The sequence below is a fragment of the Orbicella faveolata genome, unplaced genomic scaffold, assembly GCF_042242905.1.
Source record: "Orbicella faveolata isolate gen_17 unplaced genomic scaffold, um_ofav_v1 contig_34, whole genome shotgun sequence".
NCBI classification, from domain to species: domain Eukaryota; kingdom Metazoa; phylum Cnidaria; class Anthozoa; order Scleractinia; family Merulinidae; genus Orbicella; species Orbicella faveolata.
This window is the reverse complement of record NW_028301563.1, coordinates 840,506-849,764: the sequence shown is the minus strand read 5'-3', so window position 1 is coordinate 849,764 and position 9,259 is coordinate 840,506. Positions and strand designations below refer to the sequence as shown.

At 38.8% G+C, this 9,259-nt stretch overlaps 1 protein-coding gene across 1 annotated transcript; it reads left to right on the top strand.

Annotated features, from left to right (window-relative positions):
• The first annotated feature begins 5,288 nt into the window (after positions 1 to 5,288).
• LOC149104217 (uncharacterized) lies at positions 5,289 to 8,187 on the top strand. The gene is made up of 3 exons (XM_089272103.1): positions 5,289 to 6,954; positions 7,218 to 7,313; positions 7,919 to 8,187. Exons 1-2 carry the CDS (start codon positions 6,591 to 6,593, stop codon positions 7,232 to 7,234), a joined length of 381 nt encoding a protein of 126 aa, XP_089128229.1. The 5' UTR covers positions 5,289 to 6,590; the 3' UTR covers positions 7,235 to 7,313; positions 7,919 to 8,187.
• The last annotated feature ends 1,072 nt before the right edge of the window (positions 8,188 to 9,259 follow it).

The window sequence follows — 9,259 nt, the reverse complement described above, 5'->3', positions numbered from 1 at the left end:
TTTGATGAAACTATGACTGCCATTGAGAAAACCGTTACTATCATCTACTGCTAAATTAGCTCCATTTGCTAACTTATTTACTTTGAAATCAACGCTAAATCGAGCATTGTACCAATCAAATGGAGTGACTTCGCCACTATTATCCACAACAAATCTGTGTCAGTCTTTTTTCTGATGAGCATTGTTGGTGACATTTGTTACCAATGCTGTTTCTAGATCGAATACAACATCTTCATATCTTTCTATGTATTTTGGATTACGATAATTACTCATATTATAATATTAGATTACATATATTATATATAATTAATGACGAAATATTATCCTCATGGTGTAAATCTTTCAGAAGGTCAGAAAGAAAAACTGGCCGAAGCTTATCAAAATAATTCAGCCATAACTTTACGACTCACTTTCAATGAGTTGAATGGTTCTGATAAATTAATGTTAACACAGAGAGAAATCAATAAATTGAAAAAAGCAATGGCAACATGAAAGGGTTCAGACATCAAGATTTCAAAAGCACAAATAAGAAAAGCTGTTCAACATGGAAGGGAGTCTTTGGTCAGCTCTTTTCTCACTTGCACCCACCATTGCAAAAACCGTTGGTTTAAGCGCATTAGCAGGACGAGCCTCTGAAGGTGCTTCTCAAGTGGTCAAAAAGATCACTGGAAGAAAAAAGACAGGTGGTTTCTGGGTACCACAAAATAAAATTGACCAATTAATCACATACAAACATCTTTTGACAGCAAAAGAAAAACAGCAAATTGTGAATGCTCTTCAATCAGGTTCAGTCCCACTAAAACACAATCAGGAGGTTTTTTGGGACGCTTTTAGCCGGTATTGCTGAAAGCACTGACAGGAAAAGGACTTCAAGCTGACAAAAACAATCCAAGAAGATCATTAAACGTATATGTACCTAACACACTTGTATAAAATGGAGGAAAACATCACTATTTAATGGGTTCACCACCATTTCTGGGCACATGGGAAGACCCCATTGGAAGGGGATTAAAAAAAAGACCCTACAAGAGAAAGGGAGAGGGGTTGCTATTGGGAGAAAACAGCCCATTCAACTCAATTCCCATACTTAAACAAATTCTGTAAAATTCGTGAACAAGCCATTGTCAAATTTTGATTTTTTGAACTTTGTCAAACATCTTGGAATAAAGTATTTCAGAGGTATTTTCAGCAGTGATAATTTGCCAAATATAATATCAAAAAAATGTCGGATAATTAATCTTGACAGTAAAATCGGTCCTGGTACTCATCGGGTCTGTTACAAAAGTATTGATGATTGTTGTGAATATTTCGACAGTTTTGGACTGAAGATGCCAAAAGATATTCAGAAATACATGGCAACAAGTAATAAACAAATTGTATACTCTGGTGATGAGATTCAAGAGCACGATAGTGTTTTATGTGGTTATTAGGACTTGTACTATCTATTGGAGAGACAAAGAGGAAGTTCTGTTTTGCAAAACATACACAATTTTAAATTTGACATCTCAGACCAAAGTGTTAATCAAAGATTCATCATAAATTATATCAGAAATATCTAATTTATTTATATGGAGTCTTATTGCGTGCGACAAAAAAAGGTCACCGAATGTGTTCCAGGAAGTGAACGATATACAGAAGCCAAAAATGGCAGAATGATGTTAAAATGCACTTGTGCTGAATGTGGAATAACTAAAACCAAATTCGTTAAAAGCAATCAAACTGGAGGAGCTCGAGCAAGATATAAAGGTTCCTCAGCTGTTGATAAAGCTGCTTACGTTATGCCTAGTTTCGTTACACCAGCTCCAAGTTTTGCTGGTCTTGCAAAAATTTTAGCAGGTCAAGCTGAACACGACATTGATCATTACAGAGGTGGTAATTTCAACTAAATCGCCCGTAACAAGGGGCAGGCATATTTGAAGGGGCAGGCATATGGAAGATTTTTGGCAGAACAAATAGCTCGTCAGACTTAAGGATCTGGCGTTTTAAGTTTATTTGCGGATACTGGTCCTGAATTATTTATCAGTGAGGGTATACCCAGGAAAAACAGTATCAGCTTAAACGTGTCAGTATCTGTAATGGGTTTTTTCCAAAATAATTGTGGGATGTCTTCCGGCCAGGTGGATAATGGGTAAAAAGCATCCCCATTCAGCAGAGTAAGTAAATTTCTTTTTTGATTAATCTTGTCCTTGGTAGATCTCGTATAGATGTGTTGAAAATGTCAGTAGCGGAAACTTGGTCTATAACCAGAGGCAACTGGGTTAAGTAAAAATTTTGGGTTATAAAAGTTACATGTGAGGAAAAATTTATATCGAAAGAAAAGTAAACAGTATCATTTATATAAAAAAGGAATAAGCATGGACCCAGGACAGAACCTTGTGGTACACCAGAAAGTACTTCGGCGTCGTCTGAAAATTCTCCTTCAAGGACAACTCTCTGTGTTCTGCCACTTAGGAAGGATTGGACCCATCTGTTTGTCCTACCACCAATTCCATAATACTTCAGCTTGGTAACAAGACGAGGATGGCTGACTTTGTCAAATGCCTTACTAAAGCCCATCACCAGGATATCCGTCTGGGATCCAGCATGCATAGTGTTAACTAGGTCGTTTACGAATCCCAAAAGCTGTGTTTCACACGATCTTCTATCCCTGAAGCCATGTTGTAGGGGGTACAGGATGTTGTGGTTATCGGTGTGCCGCATGATTGAGCTTGCTATGATATGCTCCATCAATTTGCTTGATACACATGTGAGGGAGATAGGCCTGTAGTTACTTGCATCATATTTAGAGCCCTTCTTATAGATAGGTGTGATGTTGGCACATTTCCAGTCGTCTGGGATTTCTCCGCTTTCATACGACTTCTTAAATATGATAGTAAGAATGGGAGGCTACAGGTTAAGAATGGAGGCTACAGGTTGGTGACGTTGGTGCAAGTGTCGGGTTGTGTACCCGACATAATCTGTGTCGCGCAGATCACATTGAAACTTGTAGACTATGCACTGATTGTTGACAATCGGCGGCTTCTTCTCTTTCGGGGCAAGGACTTCACTGATCTTTTTTGACTGAAAGACAGGCTTTATTTGTACTCCAATATTTGCGCTCAGATTTTGCATTTCTCTTTTTACTGAGTTGGCTGATTGTTGATCTTTAAATGGTAGTGGTACCACAATATTAGAGGTGCCATCACTTGCATCATCAAGCGCAGTAATATTGTCGATAATGACGTTGAGTAAACGTCGAAACATCGTTGCTTTTTAGAGTTTCTACAGTTTTTAGAGTTTTTAACAGTGATGGTTTTAACTTTCGTCTTATCGCAATGTTTTATAGTTAAATTAAACATCAAACAACTTTAAAAAACACCTTTCTACCTCGTCTCTTCCACATTGACCCACTAGCCTGTTCTGACAGCGAAGTGTAATGTAGAAAACAACAAATGTTTCTAGAACCTACCTTTTTCTTGCAAAATTTCATTAAAATGTTTCTGCCGCCAGCAAACCATCTACAAGGTGTCTGTTTACAGTTGCGAGTATGTGGTGACAAACTCTAATTTCTCTTGGTGAGAAATCTTGAAGGATTTCCTCGAAATAGTGTTGTTTTTTGCATTTTGTTCCTCCAAGTAGGGGGATATGATTAGTATGTTTTCAGCATTTGTGTTACCTTTCTCTTTCCTTATCGGCCTTTTCAAGGCGCTCTGTCAGGGCATGAAGTTCTTCTCCTTCTTGCAGCATGACCTTGATTTCTTTATTTTCTATTTGTAGTCTTGTTATTGCATATTCTACAGACGAAATTGACACTCAAGGTAAGGCAAAATAAGGTAAGATCTGTGTCTGACCAAGTGGTCCATACAGTTGGAGCTTACCACCATTTCCGTAGCGGTTAGTGACTACAAGTATTTGTACTTCTCTCCAATGATAGTTCATAGTAGGATTACAGTCTAAGAATTAAAATTTATAATAAGAGACACAAAAATATAACTTAAAAATGGTTTAATGTACCCGTGGTAAACCTCTCTCATGAAAATATTGGAAGAACTTTGATGCCCTGTTCTATTTGCACCGAAAATGGCATAGGTCACTCACCCATTTGCCAAGAAAACTGTCTACTTCGGGATCCGGCGTGAAGTCTCTCTGAATCTCTTCTCGTCTTGCTGCCGAAGAAAACTAGTGACAGCCTATCACAAGACTATTCAGAAAGGCGAACTGGCTGGGGAGTTTTACTTCACTGTAGAAATGTTGATGTATTTGTTTAAACCCAATTTAACCTAAAGGGTACCCATGTTAGACTTAAAAATTATAGTAAGAGACACAAAAAATATAAGTTAAAAATGGTTTAATGTAATGAAACATTGCATTAAAATTATACACAATTTTTGAAAAAACTGAATACCCTCTTGTTATTGTTTTGATAATCACACATTTAAAATTATATTTTCTGTCAAAAGAAAAAATGAAATAACTTTTTTGGTTCCCTAAAAGATAGGATCTACATGATTCAAAATTTACAGATCGTTGGTATTTCTGAATTCCCCATTCAAAAATAGCCAAGTGGCGTAATGGATATCATAATAGAACTAAATACTAGCTTTAGAGTCCAAGTTGCTATAAATAAAGTTTATTTGTCTTGCTCTCTTGATTCCTTTTTGTAGTGTGGTCCAGTGTTGAGATGTAAGAATCCATTCTGTTATCAAGTGCTGTGATCAACCATTACCCAGGAAAAACAGTATCAGCTTAAACGTGTCAGTATCTCTAATGTGTAAAGAGGAAAACAAAAACAGATGTTTCTGGAACCCACATCTTTCTTGCAGTGTTTGCTCTAACACCTGTCCTAGTGATCCGTCCGCTAAGCTGCTATGGATCTTGAACAGGTATCCGTTTACCTTTTTCAGCGCTTCAAAGCAAGCTTCTATTTCGCTTTGTGAGAAATTTTCTGCAAGTAATTTCCTTGAATATCTGTTGGCTCTGACATTTTGTATCTCTTTCGGGATCCATGATGACATCCATCATCTCTCTTCTCATCTTGCTGCCTAAGAAAACTAGTGAAATCGCCTGTCTCGAGACTATTTGGAAAGGCGAACTGGCTGGGGAGTTTTACTTCACTGTAACTGTTTGTTCAAAAACACCCTTTAGAGCCGCAGATATATCTAGGTTTAGGAAGGAACGTTTAGTAAGGGTGAGGATTCAGTTTCTCTTATAAAACAGTCTACCGAAAATACTCGGATGGATAGTACTCATCACTGAACATTATTCTACATATAAGCGGGCTTATGAAAATAAACAATTGAATTTTTATTAAGTGGGTTTATGTCTGTTTTCTTTTTCAAATTTTACATTTGGCTTTCAAAACTTTCGTCTAAAAAAGTAGAAGGGGAGCGGAGTGGAGTGGAGTGGAGTGGAGTGGAGTGAGGTCCTTTATCTAACACACGATTATCGTTAGAAAGTCAGCAGAAACAATCCGAGTGAATTGCTGGCCTGGATTAAGTATTCGGATGCCAAGGTATCCATCGTGAGCAATAGCAGATATTACTGTAATACGTTGGCTATTTGTCCTTGTCCTTATCACCTCAGCCCGCTGCCCTTTCGGTGGATAACCGTATTGTCTCGATGAGGTTCTGTCGTGGAGAAAGATCATATCAGAAAATAATGATGAATGAGTGGAAAGAACGTTTTATTCAAAACAAGTCTTTCTAACAAACAATTGACAGACTCTATGCTCTGAGAAATTATCAAAAAAGCAACACTTACAATTCCTGTCTCATCAATAAAAATGAGTTCATAAGGGGAATAATTTAGCAATAGTACGTCTTGGAGAGAGAAAAAATATCAACAGTATCAGTAATTTTTATACTGACCTTCTTGTTAGTGAACCCAAGTCTGTGAAGTGCTCTACACAGTGTGGAAACTTCAAACTCGGAGTCAGTTTGTTCCTGTATTGTTGATGCGAGCTGTTATCATGTATTCCTCATGACTGTGAAGTGTTGTCGTACCGACAGGTCGACCAGCTCTTTCTGCTACAACATTTCTTGTCAATACAAATTTTGGCAGATACGCTGCACAGTTCTTGGGCATACAAAGAATTGAAAAGCAATTTCCTTGTCACTCCACATCAATAGAAATTTGTACCAGATAATTCTCCAGCGGTCCTCTGAATAAGCGCCCGGCATTCTACCTGATAAAAAATGACCAATAACGAAGCGCGCGAAGTCTAAAAATAGAATGCAAATTATTGGAACCCCGCGAGAGTCAGACAACATAAGCATGCTCTGAGAGAAATAGGAGGTTAATGAACACCAAACGTTCTCTTTAAAAATTGTTTTAGGAACACTTGCTTACGCGCTTGAACTGAAAAAGCTTCGAATCTTCCACCATTCCATTTTGTTTGAGTTTGTCTGAGTTATGACGTCACTGGCGTGCTTCGCTATTCTTTGCAGTGGTTTCTTTGTCACTTCATTTCTGTTTATTTAGTAATCGATTGCACGAGCCAGAACAATAGAATCATACCGTGATCCCAGGCCCGTGAGCCAGAAAAGTAAAGCGTAAATTAGCAATTCAAATTGCACACACCAGCACGCGCAGATTTTAAATCAGTCTAAAATATGGAGGGACAAATTCTAAACGACACTCGTCAACGTTTTACGACTGATATCAGAATAGTTGGTGGGAACAAAAAATCTTCATACAGAACAGCCAGAGTAAAGGGTTTTCCTGTAGCGGAGACTTGCTCCGAACTTAGAGAGGCAGTGAAGAACATTATTCCTGGTGAGCCGTTTGCTGAGAATTTCAGCTTTGTCCTCATGGATAAGAGGCAGAAAAAACTCTGGGTTCTTACAGACACCGAATTACCTGATGCCTATGCCGCTGCTATAAGTGGGCAACCTCTTTGGGTGGGCCCTAGCCATGTGGTAGTGAATGAAGAACGTGCCGGGAGTGTCAACAAGAAAGGCAACCAAACAAACAAACGTAAGTATAAGCTTTTGACACGAACACGTGTTTTCAAAAGTATGACTTATAGGTTCTCATGATGAGGCAAATGCCGCGTCCCCCTCATTCACGGAGAAAATAGAAGAGCACACGAAAAGGTTGGAAGATAAGCACGGCGAGACCGTTCTCCAGCCTTACCAGTACCGACTCTGGGCGGAGATGCTGGTATGAAATGAATCCTCAAATTAACGCTAATCAAAGCAAAACGCTAATCAAGATTCATTTTCTTTTTATCATTCCAGGTTTTGGGGTCGCATAAAAGTGAAGAGGAACCACCAATGCTGCCGATATTTCGACACAAGATGGCAAAAAAGACTGCGACAAGCACGTCAGCAGTGGTAAGTGAACTGTTAAACCCACAGAATATCGCATTTTATTATATCTCTCAGTTAGTACGCGAGCTGTGATTGGTCAATTTAGTGGGCTGTACTCTCCTGTACGGCCCGCTAAAATTTAAAGTTGGTTTTGTTGCCAAACTGTTTCGTGATTTATCGATGAATGTTCTTAACTTTTATAGCAAGTAAAAGGTAAAAACGTTCTTGTCCTCTAAATTATGTAATAAAGCGTGCGAACGACTTCAAAACAGTTTCAAACTGACTCATTTTGCTTGCGAGGTGCGTCAGAAATTAGAAGCCTTTCCGAGTCCGCGTGAATAGAAATCGTTTCCTAACCCGTCAGGCACACAGTAGAGATTTAATAGATATCTTACTAACCTCGTCTTCTCGGTCCGTACTGTAAGTTACGGATCCTCGTTTTTTCCCTTCTATTTATGACCCGCGCGCTTCGCGCTTGGGCCATAAATCGACGGGGAAAAAACACGGTCCGTAACTTAGTGTACGGACCTCGAACTCGGTTAGTAAGAGGTATTTCCCTACCTGCATTGTAGATCTTGGCCGCATGTGATAAATAGTCCACTAATAAATTGATAATGATTTATCCTTAGGCTACAAGTCCAGCTACAGCTACAGATCAGACATCCTCCGGGAACTTAGAGAGCTACATGAGCTCAAGCAGATGGGTGTTTTAACGGAGGAGCTTGCTGACAGAAGAAAGTTCTTTCAACTGATCTAAAGTAGCGTGTGTAGAATCCAATAAAACAGTTTTCACATGTAAATGAAGTTGTAGTTGTTTTTATTTGTATCATTTTATTACCGTTAACAGAGACGTAGCTAGTAATGACCCCATGAGCCCCGCTCTCGAAAAAAAAAATAATAGAGGCAAACCTGTCATCACGGTAAAGAGTCTCGCTTTATAGCTTTGTACCTTGGTCGAGTGATTGAAATATCAGCAGAGGGAGAAAATTCAATTGGCCATGTTGTCATCAACCGCGCTATAAGATAGACAGGCGCCATTGTCATTTTAGAGCCAACATTCTCCATCAACAGAAGTCGCACAATTTGAAAAAGCAAAAGGTAACTTGACGCGAGCAATGTTATGTCTCAGTTGTGTCACTTTCAGTCGCCAATCTATTATGTCCTGACAAACGAAGCTTGGTTTGTGGTGCGGGTGAGGAACTGGCGGAGGACCCCCTCACCGTCTCCGCGAAGAACAGTCCTGCCTACGCCCCTGATTTGTTGCTTGAAAATTGTGATCAGATGCTGTTGTGCACTGCAAACCATACGCAGACTGGCTTTTCTATTTAGCGCTAAACTAAAAGACGCGTCGCATTCCTGGAATTTACCCCAGGCTATATTTATAGAAAAAAATGGAGTCATTATTTCGTTTAGTAGTTATCCGATGTACGTTTGTAATTCGAGCACGTTTGAAATTCACTAGACAAATCAGCCTCGAATTGCATCAGAATGACACCAAGAAACTGATGCAAATGATTTCTTTCATTACGTGATTAATATTCAGCTGTAAGCGTGTTTGTTGTGAATGTTGCAAGCTTTGATGATTATATGCTAATTGATTCCTATTTTGCTTTTTGCTTGTTACTTTTTGCTATGACAACCTTATTGCATTTAGGTATATCTCATAGAAACCTGAACATATGCTTAAATTGGTCCCAAGCCTCCATATTGCTCACCTGACATGCGCAGTGTAATTAAATATGTAAAGAGCGCCAATGTTCAAAGTGGCGGACAATAAAGCGAAGCGGGAGCGTATTTCAGAAGAGATTTATTGACCAATTCATAGGAGCTAAGCCCAAGAATTACAAGAAAATAAAAACTTCGGATAGGAATATTTATGCAGTGCATATAACACAGGTTAATAAAGGGGAAAACATGGTTAAAATTTATTTCAAACGGTACAGTGAGAAAGTTGACAAATGGGGGCCATG

Bases quoted from the DNA above. Each gene is read 5' to 3' on its own strand.
- LOC149104217 (XM_089272103.1), top strand. From the start codon at position 6,591: ATGGAGGGACAAATTCTAAACGACACTCGTCAACGTTTTACGACTGAT.